The sequence below is a fragment of the Thrips palmi genome, unplaced genomic scaffold, assembly GCF_012932325.1.
Source record: "Thrips palmi isolate BJ-2018 unplaced genomic scaffold, TpBJ-2018v1 HiC_scaffold_2, whole genome shotgun sequence".
Classification (NCBI taxonomy): domain Eukaryota; kingdom Metazoa; phylum Arthropoda; class Insecta; order Thysanoptera; family Thripidae; genus Thrips; species Thrips palmi.
The window spans coordinates 1,959,715-1,975,762 of record NW_023144629.1 but is presented as its reverse complement, the minus strand read 5'-3'; the positions used below and the strand labels follow the sequence as shown (position 1 = coordinate 1,975,762).

Sequence of the window (16,048 nt, the reverse complement as noted above, 5' to 3'; positions counted from 1 at the left end):
CCGTGAGTTTCCGCCGGCATCTCACGCAAATCGGCGTCCCAAAAGAAAAGGCTGCTTCTCTGCGAGCAGCAGCGAGGTCTGTCTCTCTTGCGTCCGTGTGCGTGCGATTGTGTGTGTGAGGCCAAAGCCCCCCCCCCCCGCAAAGGCGCTGGGCTTGGGGGGCTTCCCCGCGCGGCCAGGCAACCACCGCACCCGCCTCCCCTTCAGCCTCCTCGTGTTGGTGTTTCAGGCCATGAGCTTCCACAGCCGGCAGGCCGTGGCGCCGCCGCTGCCGCCGCCCGAGCAGATGATCCGGCCGAGGAACGTGCGGGGCAACATCGCCGGGAGCTGGGGCCACGTGAGTGTCACACAGTGTGGGAGACATGTTGTACGTTTTATTTCACATTTCGTATATCACAAACGTGGAGCGCACATCTCGGCGCGGAACGGCGCTGTGGTGGCGTCACCGCGTGCGTCGCCGCGTCGCGTCTGGCAGGGTTGCCTGGGCGGCGGGCGAGGGTAGGGTAAGTTGCCCTGTCGTGGGGGCGGTCGGCTTCACTTGGCGCTCAGCCGAAGCGGCTTATCGAACTCCTCTCGTGGCCCCGCATCGTGCGCATCTGTGGACAGCGCCGGATAGCGCGGCATGTTGGTGGTGGCGATGACAGGCATGTCGATCAATGGCAGCACTAGGAGTCACTGACCGGACAGTCTCTCTCGCACTCACGGGGCGAGGGGGACAGCGCGGCTTACCTTCCTCGACTCCTCGACGCCACAATTCGCCACGCTGGCCGCCGTCTCGCAGGCGTCCATGTCCGGCGTGCCTGTCGCCAAAGAAGGTCATTCCCTTTTCAGACGAAAAAAGGCCCCAGAAGTGAAAGAAAACGAGAATGATTCGGGCAGAAAGCCGGCCGTCGACCGCCTCACCCGCACTGCTGCACGTTTTGATGACGTGCTGGATCTCGCCGCGGAGGCTGCCGCTCATCTGGCCGATCTTCTGCAGCATGTTGTCCGCCAGCTGCATGGCCGCGTCCGCGCTGAACCGGCCCTCCCTCATCTGAAACGCGGCCATCCGTCAATCAAGCACACCGCGCCGAGGGTGGGGTGGGGTGGGCGCGCTCAGAGCGACACCTTAGTCAGTACTCACCACTCCGTACGTCTCCGCCATGCACGCGATGAGGCACTGCGCCGAGAGAATTCGTGTTAGTATTCCATCGCAAGGAGAGCTCTAACCCCGGGACACTTCGTGGGGTAGGCAACTAGCTCAGCACACGCTTGTAGGTGGGGGTGACCATCCCCCCGGACGGGTAAAAAGCATTTCCCATTCCCTACTCTGCTGAACAAGGCGCCGCCTCACGCGTTCGCCGCCACCATCCTCATCAATGTTCTCTAAGGCGCCCGATCGATCGATGTAACAACAACAACAACAAAAGACTCACCTGGCCGTTGCGTGAGGTCGGCACCCGGTGCGTCTCGATCATGCGCCGCACCTCATCTGCAGCAACAACAACAACATTACATACTTGTCGCCCCTCCCCGCGACGAGGGTAGAGAGCGGCGCGTACCCTCCGTGGTCCCGGTGGCCTCCCTGCACCTGCCGAGGTTGTTCAGGGCCTTGAACAGCTCCCCGGCGCCTTCGGCCCCGTTCAGCTGGGCCTGCAAGCAGTGCAAATCACGTGGGGCTAGTACGCAGTTCTGTCCGGCGGCGTCCCGACCGTCCCCGGGGTTCCAGTTTCACCTCTGCCGGGGCGCAGGCGGCCATGAGGGCGACGAGGAGTGACGCCACGGCGAGGGGCGCGGACATGGTCTTGATGCTCTCCCCGCAGCGTCGCCGCGCGCCGCGCACCCACACCGCCCGAAGGAAGCACTCGACCCGCTGACCGTCGCGGTGCAGTCCGACGAGTCCGACACCATCGGCACGTGGTGCAGTGCACCTAGTGCACCGCCCTCCACCCTAAAACGGCCGCCATCGAGCGTCAATGGCCACCCTGAAGGGTGTCGGGTGCAAGTTGGCGGTTGCGCGCGGGCCCGGTGTAGACCAGAGTGTAGACCTGTGGAATGGCCCGGGCTGCAATTTGGGGGCCCTCTCTACCTCTCTACCGGCGGGCGGCGTGGCGCGGCGGCCATGTCGTGACCGAGAGACGCCGGCTCGAGCAAGCAGTGCTCGACCTTCGACTATTCGAATGACGCATTTTCCGTCAAGAGCGCGGGGCAGAGCCAGAGAAAATACACACTCGGCGGCTGCCAATGTCGTCAGCCGAAAATTCCACGAAACCCCCCAAAAAATTTCCTGTTGGCTGCGCACGAGTCCTTGGCGACATCCTGGACCTCCTCCAGTGGAGTGAGCTCGCCAGCAAGGCCGCGGGAGCCCTGACCCGAGAGGCCCTTGATCAGTCTGTTGTGCAGGGCCGGCTCGGCTCGGCCTGCAGGCCCTAAAGGGCTGAAGCTTTTCCAGTTGGCACCGGCTGCGTGGCTGCGTCCTCGATTGCTGCGTCCGGGGCGGGGCGGGGCGGGGCTGGCGGGACGAGGACCGCACTGGACTGGGCCGGTGTGCCGCGAGGCCGTGCTGCCCTCGAGGCCTGCTCCGCCTGCTCTAGCTCCTCGTCGTCCTGTTCCAGGTGATGCGGCCGCCCGGCGCGGACACGCTGCGCCAGCAGTACGAGGCGCAGCAGCACGCGGCGGGCGACGAGGTGGTGGTGGAGACGACGGACCGGCGGCAGCGCGAGAGGCTGGCGCTGTCCATGGAGTTCGAGGAGTCGACGCGCGCCAAGGTGATGCACGGCCAGGCGCGCGCCCTGGCCGAGGCCTCGGTGCGGTCCGTGCACCTGGACCTGCTGCGGCGCAGAGAGGCGTGAGCATCCCCCAGACCAAGTCGGTTCCGTCGCTCTCTCTCGCACCTGAGCGGTACGCTCCAAGAGTGCGAGAGAGACACAGCGACAGAAACGACTTTCGGAACCAGTGTGCAGGCTGACTGTCAACCTTCGTGTCCGCTGTCCGCGCAGGCTGCGGAAGATGCTCGTGGCCGAGGGCCTGCAGACGGAGGGCGAGCTAAGTGAGCAGGCCGCCCGCGCCATGGTGGACCGCCTGCAGGAGGCGCGGACCCACGCTGCCGTGCTCAAGCAGCGCACCGAGCAAGACCGCCAGAAGGTGCAGCAACGGTGCAGCACCCCCTAGCTGTGCTTTCGTCGCTCTGTCTCTCTCGCACTCACGGGGCGTTCCCTTGGAGTGCGAGAGAGACCGGACTTCCCCCTCTGTGCAGGTGGTGGCGTCGTGCCTGGAGAAGCAGGACCGCGAGCGCATCGAGCCGCTGCGTCTGGCCGAGCGCGCCGCGCTCACGCTGGCCTGCAAGGAGGTCAACCTGGGTCAGATGAGGGACAAGCACGAGCAGAGCGAGGCGCGCCGCGAGGAGCAGCGCCTGCAGAACGCGCTGCAGCTCAAGACCCTCCAGGCGCAGGTGGGCCGGGCGTCGCGTAGGGGGGAAGTCCCAAACGTGCAACGCGTTCGAAGTTCAAACACCCGCCTCTCTTTATCGGGGCAGATGGCGCGCGAGGAGCAGGAGGCCTGTGACGAGCTGGCCCGCAAGAAGGCGCTGTGCGACGCCCTGCAGCAGCAAGTGGAGTACCAGCGTCAGCGCGGCGACCGCCTCAAGGAGGAGGAGATGGCTGAGGGGACGCAGCGACTCAACCGGCTGCGGGAGGAGCTGCACCAGGAGCGCCTGGCCGGTACGAGATCCCCGCCCCTGTCTAGCGCTGCCCCCCTCGCACTCATACAGGCGGGAGAGACAGAGCTCGGCTGATGACGGCCGTCGTGTCCTCCCCCAGGGCTGGCGCGGCGGCGCCGCCAGCGCGAGGAGCTGCAGCAGCTGTTCACCGAGCAGATCAAGCAGCGGGAGCGCGCGCTGGCCGAGGAGGCCGACAAGGCCGCCGTCGCCGACGAGGCCATGGCGCGGCGCGCGCGGCAGCAGATCCTGGAGGAGAAGGCGGACCGCTCCAAGGTACGGTAGGGGCAGCACATCCCCTAGGTGACCTGCCCTGCCTGCCGTCAGCCTCACGCGTCCTTCGGCCTGCAGGCGGACGCGGCCGCCGAGACCAAGATGTTCCTGGCGCACGTGGCGGCGCTCAAGAAGCAGCAGGAGCTGGCCGACGCGGAGGAGCAGCGCATCCGCGACGACCACGCCAAGGCCGTCCTCCGGGAGCAGGACGAGCGGCGCTGCAGGATGGAGGCGGCTCGCAAGCGCATGCTGCAGGTAGGTACTCGCAACCATCCGGGACGCCCCTTGAGTGTGACAGAGAGAGCCGGCTGCGGGCGCGGATGGGGGTTGAACCCGCGAACTGGTACTCCCGCAGGACACGCTGGCGGGGCGCCGCGAGCAGCTGGAGGCGGCGCAGATGCAGCGCGCCAGGGAAGCCCAGGAGGTGGCGGCGGAGGCGCGCAGGGTGGCGCAGTGCCGCGAGCAGAACATGCAGCTGGCCAGCGAGCTGCGGCAGCGCAAGGCCGAAGAGCGGCGGCAGTACGCCGACGACCTGCACAAGCAGATCAAGTACCAGCAGCTGCTCAAGGTGATTGGCTTTGTTTTCCGCCTCGCCACGTCGCTGCGCCACACAGTGGGCCAGAAGACCGGTGGAGGCGGCCAAAACTCTAGACGCGTTTTGAGCTCCAGAGTCGCTCAACAGGGCTCGAACCGAGCGTGTGACCCCATCAATGGATTCCTCGTTTGAAGAGCAATCCATTGGTGGGGTCACACGTTCGGTTCGAGTCCCATTTAGCGACTCTGGAGCTCAAAACGCGTCTAGAGTTTTGGCCGCCTCCACCGGTCTTCTGGCCCACTGTGCGCCACGCTGCGCGCTGCCCAGGCTGCTGATGGCTGTGCAAACGCACTCCCTGTTTGCAGGAGCGGCAGGCGCACGAGGCGCGCGTGGAGAGGGAGCGGGCCGCCCAGGAGGAGGAGAAGTACCAACAGAGAGTCAAGGAGCTGCTCGCCAACCCGCACAAGTACTCGACGCATCCGTTCCGACTCAAGATAGAGGGCAGAGCGCTCAGCTGGCCCGAGTGAAGGCGGGGCGGGTCGAGGTGGAGGCAAAAGTAGTGACCACAATTTTACGTTTTGTCTTTTATTAAAAATATGCTTTGCATTTGTTGAAGAACCGAAGAATCGTGAAGGTACGGAATCAGAAAAGGGGATCACTCTCTGCTCGCTCAGGAACTTAGAAAATATTGCTCAAAATACATTGTCAAACAACTAAAATTTAAGGCAGTTTTCTTAACAACACAGTCCAGTTTCCTTGATCATATTTAGTCTCCAATACCTGTACTTGAGGCACCTCACTACAAAGCTCTTTCAGCTCATCAGCCTCAAAAACATGATAATACCTGAAAAATGTTTGCTGATTACTTTCACTTGACTTTTGTACACCTTTTAACTTCCATGGCACAAGCACATCACTGTGTTTGAAATTTGTGCGGTTTATATGGACAGGTAATGGCAGGTCACTTCTGTGGTCATTTGAGTCACTTTCACTCAAGTTCCCTGGATTGTTGGCACAATTTTGAGAATCCTCCTGAGTCTGAGATGAAGTTGGCTTCAGATGTCGATTTTTACGGCTTTGTTTCAAATATGTTGACATTTTATCTTGAGATTGTTGATCTCTGGCCCAAACATAAATTAGTGCTCGTCCTCCTTTACAAAGCACCCTAGCAATTTCTTGAATTGCTTTCCGTCTTCTTTCCTGCAAGATTACCATTGTGTTTGAGGGCTGTGTACTTAATAGTTTCTAATGACAGCAAGCTCACAGGAACACTTACATGTGATGCCAAATGATGGATAACTGCAATACACAGAACACCATCTGCAATCCCTGTCCTGAATGGAAGATTTACACAATCTCCATTCATGACTTCTATACCTCTCTGTGTGCAGACATCTGCGAGATGCGCACTGGCATCAATGCCAACCTGTGACAAAAAAGTTTTAAGGAATGGCTATACATGAACGGAGTGATGTCATACAGAGAAAGTAAGCTAGTTTTCTTGCCTGATAGAGGGAAACATTTTCTGCTTGCTGACCAAAATATTTTCCATTGCCACAGCCAACATCAATAAGAATTTGCCCAGTTCTGAAAGTTTTACAGAACTCAACAATGTTTGGCCATGGTTTATGTCTTGTCTCACTAAAATGGTCACTAATTTCTTCATAAACCTTAAAAAAAAAAAACATGAAAAAATGAAACTGTTGAAAGGTTCTAAAATCAGCAAAAATGAAATAAGAGTTGGCAATCAGGAGAGCTGAACGTACATGACGCACAAAATGCTTTTCCAAGTGAATAGCATCCAATTGCTGGCTAAATAAATTTTGCTTTTGACTGTCACAAAGCCCAGGGAAGGAACAAAAGCACTCCCTCTTGGGGCGCAAACATCGAAACGTGAATGAAACACGTTCTTGTCGAGGTAGTAAAGTGAGTCCTTTATTGTTGTCCGCACAAACAATGTCATGTGAACGAGATGCAATGCCATGAGTCCAACCATACCTGTAATGGAATGTATGTCAGACAGGATAAGCGGGAACTAAATTAGTTGCTCTAACAATAAATGACCATTTTACTGACCTGGATTCCCCTGATATTATTGCAAGAGAACGTTGCGGTAACAGTACAGGTATCTTCCTCCCAGAAATATCACGGAATTCCATTACAACATCAGACAGTAATGACAGAGAAAGTATAGGATCTTCAAAGACACTGTGTGTATCCACATGAGGAGGTATGCCTGAAAGGAAGTTGACACATAAAAGAACAACTGTGAAATTGAAATTACAACAAAGTGAATAAAGAAAACTCACCTTGCCCTGGAAGGTACCTGTTCACAGTTAACTGATCAGGATGAAAGTTCCATTTGGAATGTCCTCGTGTGGCCAGACGGGGTTGTAAAAAGTCACAAATCGGTGGAATGCCATTCTCTAGCGGCGTTTCATCATCAACATCATTAAGACCATAGCGAAATTCATAGCCAAAGTGTTGCACTTGGCGTTGTTTCAATTGGCCTTCTTGGTCATTCCACTTCAAAAACTGAACAAGAGCTGCCTCTTCTTCAAGAGTCACAAAATCTTCAAGAACAATCATTCCAGGGGGAGTCTCTCTGGGAAGTGCCGCCCACTCATTAGGAATTTGAGGCACTGAGGGAGATGTTACAGAAAAAGTTACATTTATCCTTATTTATTACAACTTTCTATTCTAACAGCACCCTACCTTGAACAGCAAAGGCCAAAACCATGAGGGTTTCAGTGCGAGGGAAGAAGCACTTCCCATGTAGAGCATTGTAAGCTGAAATAGCATCGGATTTGTCGAAGAATGACATAAAGCAATACGTTTTGTTGGGCAACATGACAACAGACTCAATGGTACCATACTTCGAAAATGTTTGAATAACGTCTTCCTGTGAAAGCCTAAGAGCTAGTCCAGCATTACAAATCAAAATATGCTGAAACACAAAAGCATAACATACATAAATTGAACCAAATAGTGTCAAAATAACCCTATTGCAGCATGGCAATGATCGAAGTTACCTTGGTAGGTTCTTGTCCTAACACAATATTAGTTTCAGCAGAAATATATTGTATTGCCCGTTTCTGCTTGGATTCTATTTTTTTGTGGACACTCCTATTCTTGACATCCATTGCGTAGAAGTTTCAAGCCAATGTGGTGTCAATGGACAAGCAGACACTTTTTCTGACTTCTGACTTTCTCATGCACCGACACCGACGGCAACACATCTGCCAATAACGACGCCAGTGTTATGTTTCTGCTGCTTCTGCTGGGCTGGCTGGAAGACGTGAAACGACGGTGATGGCTCAAATATTGTCACAATACTGTTGCTTCGACATCGTTTACTTTGTAGCAAGCCTATAACTCAGCGCATCGATTTATTCTCTCATCAAATTCAAGGTGAGCTTTAAAAACTCATCAGTCCGGATTATTTTTGCCCCACGATCGATTCGTTGTTTTGGTTCCACACGTCAAAGAAACAGTGTAGCTTCGTTGGAACTTGGAACGTAGCTAACGTCCAAAACACACTGTTTAACTCCAATGTTGACTTCGAATTTTACCGGCAACTGGCTTTATCACTAAAAAATGTCACACTTATTGTATCAGCTCAATCTATGTAGTGTGACTAATTCCAGGTGAATCAACGACATGGCAAACTCAGAAAGTGAAGATTTTGAAAGTGCGGATGAAGAGGTCATGAAGCCTTTGGAATATCAGGACCAGAGTCATCAGAAGTGTAGAACTCCGAGTCCTGAAAAACATGAAGCTTCTCCTCCTCGGCCTGCTTCTCAAGAAACTGCTTCCCTGCCATCAAGCACAGCCTCACCACCTTCTGCGACTGCCCCAAACCCAGATTCTCTTGGAGCTAAGCCGAAAATGCCACTTAAAAGTAAAACTAAATCCCAGTCCAGACACAGACATAAAGACTCAGAAGATGTAGGAGTATCAAACACTAGCCGTCCAAATCTTGTTGATGGTGGTCAGAAAAAAAAATCTGGCTCTGGCAAGTTGGGAGTAAAAATCACACCATCAAGTATATTGCCAAGTGAAATTGGTGCCTTAGATAAAAAAGAATTCCATGAGAAGACAAAAGTTTCGTGGAGTGATAATGGCTCTGCTGACCATGAAGAGATCAACGACTCCATCAGACCTCTTCTAGACAAGCTATCATCTTTGGATGTGGTGGACACACCTGATCAGGTTTGTATCGGAATCTTAGTTTGAAAACAGCATTTGCTCAGCAACAAATATGCCTTATAAATTTTTATTTTCAACACCTATCTTTTTTAGGCCACTGATTCTACAGCTGAGAAGCATGGAAGTGGTTGGGGTTCATGGGGACAATGGGGAATGAGTACAATCATGTCTGGGGCATCGTCTGTCTCAAGTCATGTCACACAGGGCTTGTCAACTGTATCATCAGTCATAGAGTCAGGGCTTGGTGCTGAAGATCCACAAGAAATGGCCAGAATTAGTGTTGAAACTGACAAATCAAGTGAGTTCCACCAAGAACCTACTTTATGAGGTAATATTAAGTAGATACATTACAGTATTATAAGTGCAAATAATTGATTACAGTGAACCTTAAAGGTGAAGAAACTTGTGCGGCAGGACAGACTGTATCTGGTTTCAATGTGATGGGAAATGTTCTTAAATTTGTGGAGTCAACAGGAGAAATGATTGTTACGAGTGGACTGAACACACTTGAGTCTCTTGGGAAGAAGACAATGGATGTTTTACAGGAAGGCGACCCAGGACTCAAGAAGAAGCGTGCTCTTTTCTCTAGGGAACCAGATAAACCGACTTTGTCACAGGTATAAAAATAATGGGGTGGATGATGTAAAATTTTAATTCTGGCAACTTGCTAAAGGTCTCATTTTTCTTAGGTCTTGAAAGAGGCTCGTGGTAGGGCTGAAATTGAAGACAAAGAAAGAGCTGAGGCTAAGCATGCATCAAGAGCTCGCTTTGAAACACTTTTTGATGATTACAGAGGTAATTTTCTTTTAAGTTTTTAGAATAAGTGAAAAATTTCCCAATAATTTGGAAAATTAGCTTATTTTTCAAAATCTTACAGGCATGGTTCATTTGGAAGCTCTTGAAATGCTTTCAAATACGTGTCAAATGAAGCTGGAGGCAAAGCTTGTTGCTTTATCTGGTACTCCACTTGTCGAGTTTCAACGAAAATTAATACAGGTGAAAGAACAGTGCGATATTCCAGATGATGAGGATGATGATGAGGATGAAGACCGAGGTTCGATTGAAATACTGGAAAGGGATTTAACAGCCGCAATGAGAGGCCTCATGGTACCTGTGCCCCACACCAAACTTATTAGGGTATGTATGGTATTCTAGTTAAACATCATTTTGACTGCAAGAAATTGCACTTTCCTACTTAAGTTGTGCCGCAGGTTTGTGAAGATACTGACACTTGGTTAGCAACAATGAGATGTATTCAAGATGACGATACACAAACTGAAAATGATGATTGGGTCGACGAAGAAGACATGGCAGAAGACTCAGACCCGCAGAATGGATTGAGAGACATTCACCAACAAGCTATACGAGCATTAGCTCGCTTTACTGCTGCAGTTGCTGAACATTTTCACAAGACAGCCGAGCTGCTTCTACTAAAAGAAGAACATAACAGTCAAATTGAATCTCAGTGTGTTGTAATGTGAGTAATTGCTGTGTTGCAATAAATTTTTCTAGTGGTTTGGAATAGGCAAAGTCTGACCATTAATTTTGCAGGATGACATCAGTGCTGTGTTCCCGAGTAAGCTCTGTTGCAGCCAGATTTTCTGAGCTACTTAGTGCTTCAGCGAATATGGTTGACTCAGCTCAGGTCGACCATAACGATGTCAATCTTCTCATCACTAATGTATTTTTGGAGGTAAATACCGTATACCCTATTTCTTTTTTCTCTGTTTGCCTATTATTAAATTTATCTTATCTAGTGCTGTTTGAATTATAGCATATTTATATTTCACTTTCATACTATTCATTCTAATTACAGGCCTCAAACAGTAGCTCCTACATACAGGACGCTAGTTTACTTTTAATACCAGTCCTTCAGCTTGGAGCAGTTCAATGATACCACGCACAACTCACATGCAAAGATTTGTATGTGATCCCAATTTATGAAGATTTTGTCCTTTTTTACCCTGAGTACTTCAAGAAACATACGCAGGAGCTAGCAAAATGACTCGAGTAACATAGAAATTAAGTGCTGGAGCAGAAACTTTGTAATAATGTTCAGGATAATAATGTTTTTTTTTCATTTAAATTTGTCAAATTTGGATCATGTTCTCTTTTGCATATGAAGATATTTTTTTATTAGTCAACTTGCTTTATTACAGAAACAAAGGATGTTTTGTTTTCATCAATTATTTGATTCACACAGTCTTGTTGTATGAACATTCTTAGTGCTAGCTTAATGATGGATTTATTTTTGCGTGCATCATTTGATGGTGAGGGCTTACTGGCTATTCATATCGACATTGTTTTTTTTCTGTGTTTGACTGACCATAAATTTCAAGTCGTGAGTTAAGTATATAGGATGGAATTGTTTTTGTTATCAGCGGGGGTTTTATCTATCTACCCTATCTTATCCAAAGAAACCTTAGGAATCTATTTCTTATAAATATGTATCTTGCAATTGCAGTAAATATGTACAACCTTCCCAAAGTTGTGCTTTGTCTCAATTTCTATGTTCATATATTTCCATTCAATGATTGAGGATGTGCATCTTCAATTTGCATTTCTCCATTTTGAAAATGTTGTTTTTTTTTACATCACATTTCAAATGTATTTGCTTGGTGTTACTTTTTTACCCAATTGTAAGAGTATACTTTTATATTAAAAAGGAAATAATTTTGAGTGTGTTGAGGGTTTGCATGATTTTACTGCTGGAACAGTTGATAAGTATATTTTGTGTATTGTGCAGTTTGCAGTAATTTGGTTAGGTGTTTCTCATTTTCCAAGGGCAACTTGACTAGAATAACAATAGCTATGTGTAACCAATTTTCTATCAATACTATTCTTGTTAAAGCATTTGTAATTTTCTGACCACTGTCAATTTTATATTTAATCCAAATTCAATGGTAGAACCTTTGTCGTTCCTTCTGTTTTGTAAATGTCCTCCACTTTTTATCACACTCTGAATCTAACAATTTCCAAAGTACACCACTAGATCCAGTGTGTGCTTAGTACACTCTGTACTCGTGAAGCATGTTTTGACTGGAATGTGCTTTGCAAATGAGATCAGTCAGGTACACTCCCACTGTTCTTCTATGAGAGTGTTTGTTAAGGCACATTTTGTACAATGTGTATTGTATGATGTGTGCAGTAATTTCAAGTTACATTCCTCCATTTATTTTGTACATGACCGCATAGAGGAAATTTGTAATTCTAGATTCAAACAGTGTAGCTGTACTGATCATGTTAGTAGATTTAATGGGCTAATTATGCTCTAGAATCATACCACTTTGGTAGGATGCAGAATTTGTTTACTTATTTATTTTTGTAATTTCACATTTGTGTTTATTCTGTTATCATTAAAGTTAATACTTCTTGTTTTTTTAGTCTCTTTTTACAATGCCAAATAGCTTTTTTCCACATTGATTCTCTTCCCTCTTTTATTCTTGGAAGGAAACACTCAGCAAAGGTTTCATGGGAGATCTAAGGTGTCTGAACAGGACAAGACTGTTCTGAACTTTTGTGGCGTGTTCTGCGGTTGAGAGTTAAATTAATTAAATAATTGAAAAGAAGGAAAATAAAATGCATCTTTATTACTATTGCCAGTAATACTGTTAATCATATTGAAGACTTAATCTGCACAATTTATTGAGTGACAGGGCCATTGAAAAGCTCAGAGCAACATGATGCTGAGGTGACAAATTTTGTTCCTTGATAATGTTCTGGATTGTCCTGTAAGTCTATTTGGTTGTTACCAATCTGAAATCAGCGTTTGCCACGTTTATTGCCTGAGGGTGGTTTCTGGAGCTGAAATTGTGAATTGTCAGTGTGGGGAGTTAAAGAGAGGGGAGCACTTCCTGGAGTATTGACTGGGCTGCTCCATCCTGCACATATAAAATGGACCCAAATTATTCTTTGAAATTTGAATTTCTATGGGAAAATAAATCATGAAAGTTCACATGTAACAAGAAATCAATGGTCTATAGCCATGCTTGCAATAACTACAGCCTTCAACAGCCATCACCGGAGGTCTTAAAACTAGGCATAAGTCAGTCGTGCAAACTATATCAGTAGAGGTGTCAATGCTATCATAACATAAAACGATTTTGTCACATGCTATAGGGCTAGTAGTTAATTTATGTTCAACAGAAACAAGCGATGGTAAACTTAAACAATGCCAAAGGTTGCTTTCAGAATCAAAATACAAGAGCAAAAGTTAATAGAAATTTAGAAGAATGAAGGATAGCAGAAGCAAACACACTCAGCTCAAGATAATAATAAGATAAAAAAACACAGGATTAGACAAAAATTAACAGTCAGAAACTTTATTTTTCCCAAAACAAGGTGTTGCATTACACTTTTAAGAATGAGACTCCATAAATTGTTTGATTTGAAAAAAGCATCACCTGTCAGCTAAGATCAAGTGTAAGGAGGTGATTCTAAATAATAGAAGTGAGAATAGAAGACATAACACAATTTTACAAACAGAAACAAATGTCTGCAAAGCTTGAAAAATACTTAACAGATCATGCATAAAGATAATTTTACATACTCAGAAATAAAAGCAAAAGACCAAAATTCTGTAACTACAAAACAGTTTCAAAATGGTTGAGCCTAAAAGTTGAAAACATCACTAACCAGCAAACCAGATCATGCAATCACAAAGAGTGAGGTCATTTTGGCAGTTGCAACAGTTAGACCAAGTGGGCATCAATTATCTCAAAATAGATTAAATTTTAACTCTTCCTGAACTTTATGGATTAATCAAGGAATGACTAGGTCATACTCAAGTCTACTGCTGAGGCCACATTCTAGATATGTCCCCTTTTCACATAGTTGAAAACTACCTTCACCTGATGTGGCTCACACACAAAAATCGAAAATGGGAAACTATAACAGTAAGCCAAAAAGAAACAACAAAAAACAATAATAATCAAACTCTAAACATTTATTTACCTAGTGGACCAACAGAAGGGAAGTTTTGTCTTGATGATGCTGCAGCTCCAGCACTAAGTAGTCCAAAGCCATGTTGTGCATTAAGAGCTGAAAACAATAATGAAGGATGAGAAGAAAATAGATTGGTGGGAACTCATGTGACGAGATGCTTTGTAAAATATTATTAACTTGTGATGAAACTGACCTGAAAATGGGGTTGGTCCTACCATGGTCCTTGATGGAGGAAACCCCTTTCCCCCACCAATAGAAGAATCTATATTTACTCTTGTGCGCGCTGCTTCATCAAACACATCAGATGCGTCATTGAGAATATATTTGCGGAGTGATAAGTACTGCTCTTTTTGAGCTTTAACTTGTGAATGGACTGAGTGCAACCGCCCAGCCAAGGCTACAAAACTGTCATAGAGTCTTCTCATTGCCTGTGTCAACTCTGTCCAAAGAAGGAAGAAAATAATTTTTAAAATGCATCCATAACAACACCAAAAAAAAAATAATTCTGATATATAAGGACAGTTTTGAAAACTACACTCACCAGCAGGTGATATACCAGTCAATTGTACCCGTGCATGAACATGTCGTTCAGCGTTTTCAATTTCTTGCCTGAACAACTTTATGTCCCTTTCAAATCCTGCGACAAGCTCTGCAAAGTACTGAAGGGGAGCAGTATTGTCATACTGCAGGCCAGGTGGGGTGTCATGTGTACGCTGAGCCATCTCTGTGTGTTGCAAGGCCTGAAAAGGTATGAGAGATTCTTGCTAATATGTTATACAGTGGAAGAAAAAATTCCACCACGGGTAATTTGACTGTTCCACACAAATTTTAATCAAACATGTTACCTTAGCAGTATCAGCCTTCAGTTTGTCAGCAATGGACCTCAATCTTTGCAGACTAGCAGTGTTGTTTGATAGAACTTGTTTCATGGCATCTGTATCTTCTTGAACCTTAAGTAGTGGCTTTGAAGAACACCTAGCAATTTCAGAGCTAAAGCTCTTCTGCTTTTTCACATATTGTCTGAATGTTTCGACTCCTCTTGCAATATCATCTGGGATGGGTGTTTCCTTGGGCGATTTCGCTTCCTGACGGGCCGTCTGAGTTCCAGATAATCCTGATAAACTCGTTAATTTACCTGAGGATGTAGTTGTATCTATTCCACCTAAGCCAACAGATGGAGCTGAAGTTGGAGCAGCTGTGCCTGAATAAGGAAAAATCACATGGGTAAATTATTAGGTATGACCACAAAATAATGAAATAAGACAGGAATTGATACAATGTATTTTATGTTGAGGATCAAACTTTGCAGATATTGTACCAACCTCCAAGACTAAAGCCAGTGGCAGCAGTGGATGCAGGTGCTAAGGTCGGAAATGAGGATGTGGCACCAAAATTTAACTGGGGAATTGCAGTGGTTGCACCAAACTGAGTGGTGGGTTTGGCAGCAGTTAGTCCTGAAAACAGTCCAGACGAGGTTGATGGAGTGGATGACGTTGCCCCAAACAGACCAGTTGATGCCTAGAACAAATTTAGGTTTCAATTTATGTAATTGCTGTAGAAACTTCTAGCTCAAGGCTCTAAGGGTATTTCAATGTACCTGAGGAGCCCCGAACAGTGATGGTGCCGTACTTGAAGCAGGTTGAATGGCTATTTCAAACAAAAGAGAAAACAGTAAGGAAAGGACAACTGACAACTCAGTAGATTCTACCGTTGATTAAAATCTAATCTGCCCCATCAGAAAGTATAAGTGTCACTAATAGAAGCAACAAATGACCTGGCTTGGCAGCTGCTCCTGGAGGAGCAAATAAAGACGGTTGAGCTTGTGGGGCGACAACTCCAACTGCAGGGGCTGGTGCAGACGCTCCGAAAGTCAGCGTTGGTGCTGCACTGGAGGATGAGGGTACGCCAAACGCAGGGGCAGCAGGCCTTGAAATAAGAAAAAACTTGTAGATGATGTAAAACTAAAAATACCAAAATAATGTAACAAGTGTCCATTCTTTTCGAACAGAGGCTTACTTGGCGGCTGGAGCCCCCCCGATAGGAGCTGCTGGTTGATTGAAATTAAAACTCATGATGACATGGATTTCAATTTAATTGACTGGCCTATCAACCGTTGGTTGAATTTCAAAGCGTAAATGCGGCTTAGAGATCAACACTGTTTAATTTTGGAGGTTAGGTTCATGGTTGCCGGGAAAGTGATACAAACGTGCAAAGAAAAATTTAATAGGCGTCACTAGAAAAAAAAAGTCCTATCTCTATCATACATTTACAATCATCACAAGTGCAATGAACATAATGGGACTTAGTGGCAAAAGAGAGAAATCTACATATTATAATGTCTGACGTAAATTGGCAGACCGCCTGTTAACGATTGGGCATTGGCTAACGTGATC

The 16,048-nt window shown here is 47.3% G+C and overlaps 6 protein-coding genes across 6 annotated transcripts; 3 read left to right on the top strand and 3 right to left on the bottom strand.

Moving 5' to 3' along the window:
- Nucleotides 1-358: 358 nt before the first annotated feature.
- On the bottom strand, nucleotides 359-2,376 carry LOC117646797. Its single transcript, XM_034388016.1, has 7 exons — nucleotides 1,715-2,376; nucleotides 1,542-1,632; nucleotides 1,416-1,471; nucleotides 1,124-1,159; nucleotides 904-1,033; nucleotides 730-800; nucleotides 359-596 (listed from the first exon to the last, which is right to left on the bottom strand). Exons 1-7 carry the CDS (start codon nucleotides 1,778-1,780, stop codon nucleotides 546-548), a joined length of 501 nt encoding a protein of 166 aa, XP_034243907.1. The 5' UTR covers nucleotides 1,781-2,376; the 3' UTR covers nucleotides 359-545.
- A 302-nt stretch (nucleotides 2,377-2,678) lies between these two features.
- LOC117647095 (putative golgin subfamily A member 6-like protein 3) lies at nucleotides 2,679-3,860 on the top strand. Its single transcript, XM_034388610.1, has 4 exons — nucleotides 2,679-2,827; nucleotides 2,979-3,123; nucleotides 3,236-3,430; nucleotides 3,515-3,860. The coding sequence occupies exons 1-4, from the start codon at nucleotides 2,718-2,720 to the stop codon at nucleotides 3,770-3,772; spliced, it is 708 nt and encodes a 235-aa protein (XP_034244501.1). The 5' UTR covers nucleotides 2,679-2,717; the 3' UTR covers nucleotides 3,773-3,860.
- Nucleotides 3,861-3,901: 41 nt separating this feature from the next.
- LOC117646763 (caldesmon-like) lies at nucleotides 3,902-5,066 on the top strand. Its single transcript, XM_034387933.1, has 4 exons — nucleotides 3,902-3,970; nucleotides 4,046-4,222; nucleotides 4,323-4,535; nucleotides 4,868-5,066. Exons 1-4 carry the CDS (start codon nucleotides 3,917-3,919, stop codon nucleotides 5,027-5,029), a joined length of 606 nt encoding a protein of 201 aa, XP_034243824.1. The 5' UTR covers nucleotides 3,902-3,916; the 3' UTR covers nucleotides 5,030-5,066.
- A 134-nt stretch (nucleotides 5,067-5,200) lies between these two features.
- Nucleotides 5,201-7,734, bottom strand: LOC117646756 (alkylated DNA repair protein alkB homolog 8). Its single transcript, XM_034387920.1, has 8 exons — nucleotides 7,535-7,734; nucleotides 7,218-7,449; nucleotides 6,812-7,144; nucleotides 6,579-6,738; nucleotides 6,269-6,500; nucleotides 6,008-6,172; nucleotides 5,779-5,928; nucleotides 5,201-5,702 (listed from the first exon to the last, which is right to left on the bottom strand). Exons 1-8 carry the CDS (start codon nucleotides 7,643-7,645, stop codon nucleotides 5,223-5,225), a joined length of 1,863 nt encoding a protein of 620 aa, XP_034243811.1. The 5' UTR covers nucleotides 7,646-7,734; the 3' UTR covers nucleotides 5,201-5,222.
- Nucleotides 7,735-7,752: 18 nt separating this feature from the next.
- Nucleotides 7,753-12,089, top strand: LOC117646757 (protein FAM114A2). The gene is made up of 9 exons (XM_034387921.1): nucleotides 7,753-7,913; nucleotides 8,150-8,714; nucleotides 8,805-9,009; nucleotides 9,093-9,328; nucleotides 9,401-9,506; nucleotides 9,589-9,848; nucleotides 9,923-10,188; nucleotides 10,263-10,404; nucleotides 10,528-12,089. The coding sequence occupies exons 2-9, from the start codon at nucleotides 8,163-8,165 to the stop codon at nucleotides 10,603-10,605; spliced, it is 1,845 nt and encodes a 614-aa protein (XP_034243812.1). The 5' UTR covers nucleotides 7,753-7,913; nucleotides 8,150-8,162; the 3' UTR covers nucleotides 10,606-12,089.
- A 192-nt stretch (nucleotides 12,090-12,281) lies between these two features.
- Nucleotides 12,282-15,933, bottom strand: LOC117646760 (nuclear pore complex protein Nup58-like). Its single transcript, XM_034387929.1, has 9 exons — nucleotides 15,672-15,933; nucleotides 15,430-15,581; nucleotides 15,253-15,302; nucleotides 14,978-15,173; nucleotides 14,501-14,856; nucleotides 14,197-14,395; nucleotides 13,849-14,094; nucleotides 13,665-13,751; nucleotides 12,282-12,592 (listed from the first exon to the last, which is right to left on the bottom strand). The coding sequence occupies exons 1-9, from the start codon at nucleotides 15,725-15,727 to the stop codon at nucleotides 12,474-12,476; spliced, it is 1,461 nt and encodes a 486-aa protein (XP_034243820.1). The 5' UTR covers nucleotides 15,728-15,933; the 3' UTR covers nucleotides 12,282-12,473.
- Nucleotides 15,934-16,048: the final 115 nt, after the last annotated feature.

Excerpts from the sequence above, each read along its gene's own strand:
- LOC117646797 (XM_034388016.1), bottom strand. The coding sequence starts at position 1,780 with ATGTCCGCGCCCCTCGCCGTGGCGTCACTCCTCGTCGCCCTCATGGCC. Across the intron at positions 1,633-1,714 it reads CCGCCTGCGCCCCGGCAGAG|GCCCAGCTGAACGGGGCCGA; the intron begins GTGAAACTGGAA and ends CACTGCTTGCAG. Across the intron at positions 801-903 it reads CAAAACGTGCAGCAGTGCGG|GCACGCCGGACATGGACGCC; the intron begins GTGAGGCGGTCG and ends CTTTGGCGACAG.
- LOC117647095 (XM_034388610.1), top strand. The coding sequence starts at position 2,718 with ATGGAGTTCGAGGAGTCGACGCGCGCCAAGGTGATGCACGGCCAGGCG. Across the intron at positions 3,124-3,235 it reads CCGAGCAAGACCGCCAGAAG|GTGGTGGCGTCGTGCCTGGA; the intron begins GTGCAGCAACGG and ends CCCTCTGTGCAG. Across the intron at positions 3,431-3,514 it reads TCAAGACCCTCCAGGCGCAG|ATGGCGCGCGAGGAGCAGGA; the intron begins GTGGGCCGGGCG and ends TTATCGGGGCAG.
- LOC117646763 (XM_034387933.1), top strand. The coding sequence starts at position 3,917 with ATGGCGCGGCGCGCGCGGCAGCAGATCCTGGAGGAGAAGGCGGACCGC. Across the intron at positions 3,971-4,045 it reads AGAAGGCGGACCGCTCCAAG|GCGGACGCGGCCGCCGAGAC; the intron begins GTACGGTAGGGG and ends TTCGGCCTGCAG. Across the intron at positions 4,536-4,867 it reads AGTACCAGCAGCTGCTCAAG|GAGCGGCAGGCGCACGAGGC; the intron begins GTGATTGGCTTT and ends CCCTGTTTGCAG.
- LOC117646756 (XM_034387920.1), bottom strand. The coding sequence starts at position 7,645 with ATGGATGTCAAGAATAGGAGTGTCCACAAAAAAATAGAATCCAAGCAG. Across the intron at positions 7,450-7,534 it reads TAGGACAAGAACCTACCAAG|CATATTTTGATTTGTAATGC; the intron begins GTAACTTCGATC and ends TTTGTGTTTCAG. Across the intron at positions 7,145-7,217 it reads TTTGGCCTTTGCTGTTCAAG|TGCCTCAAATTCCTAATGAG; the intron begins GTAGGGTGCTGT and ends CATCTCCCTCAG.
- LOC117646757 (XM_034387921.1), top strand. The coding sequence starts at position 8,163 with ATGGCAAACTCAGAAAGTGAAGATTTTGAAAGTGCGGATGAAGAGGTC. Across the intron at positions 8,715-8,804 it reads TGGTGGACACACCTGATCAG|GCCACTGATTCTACAGCTGA; the intron begins GTTTGTATCGGA and ends TATCTTTTTTAG. Across the intron at positions 9,849-9,922 it reads CCCACACCAAACTTATTAGG|GTTTGTGAAGATACTGACAC; the intron begins GTATGTATGGTA and ends GTTGTGCCGCAG.
- LOC117646760 (XM_034387929.1), bottom strand. The coding sequence starts at position 15,727 with ATGAGTTTTAATTTCAATCAACCAGCAGCTCCTATCGGGGGGGCTCCA. Across the intron at positions 15,582-15,671 it reads GGGGGGGCTCCAGCCGCCAA|GCCTGCTGCCCCTGCGTTTG; the intron begins GTAAGCCTCTGT and ends TCTTATTTCAAG. Across the intron at positions 14,095-14,196 it reads GACTGGTATATCACCTGCTG|AGTTGACACAGGCAATGAGA; the intron begins GTGAGTGTAGTT and ends TTCTTTGGACAG.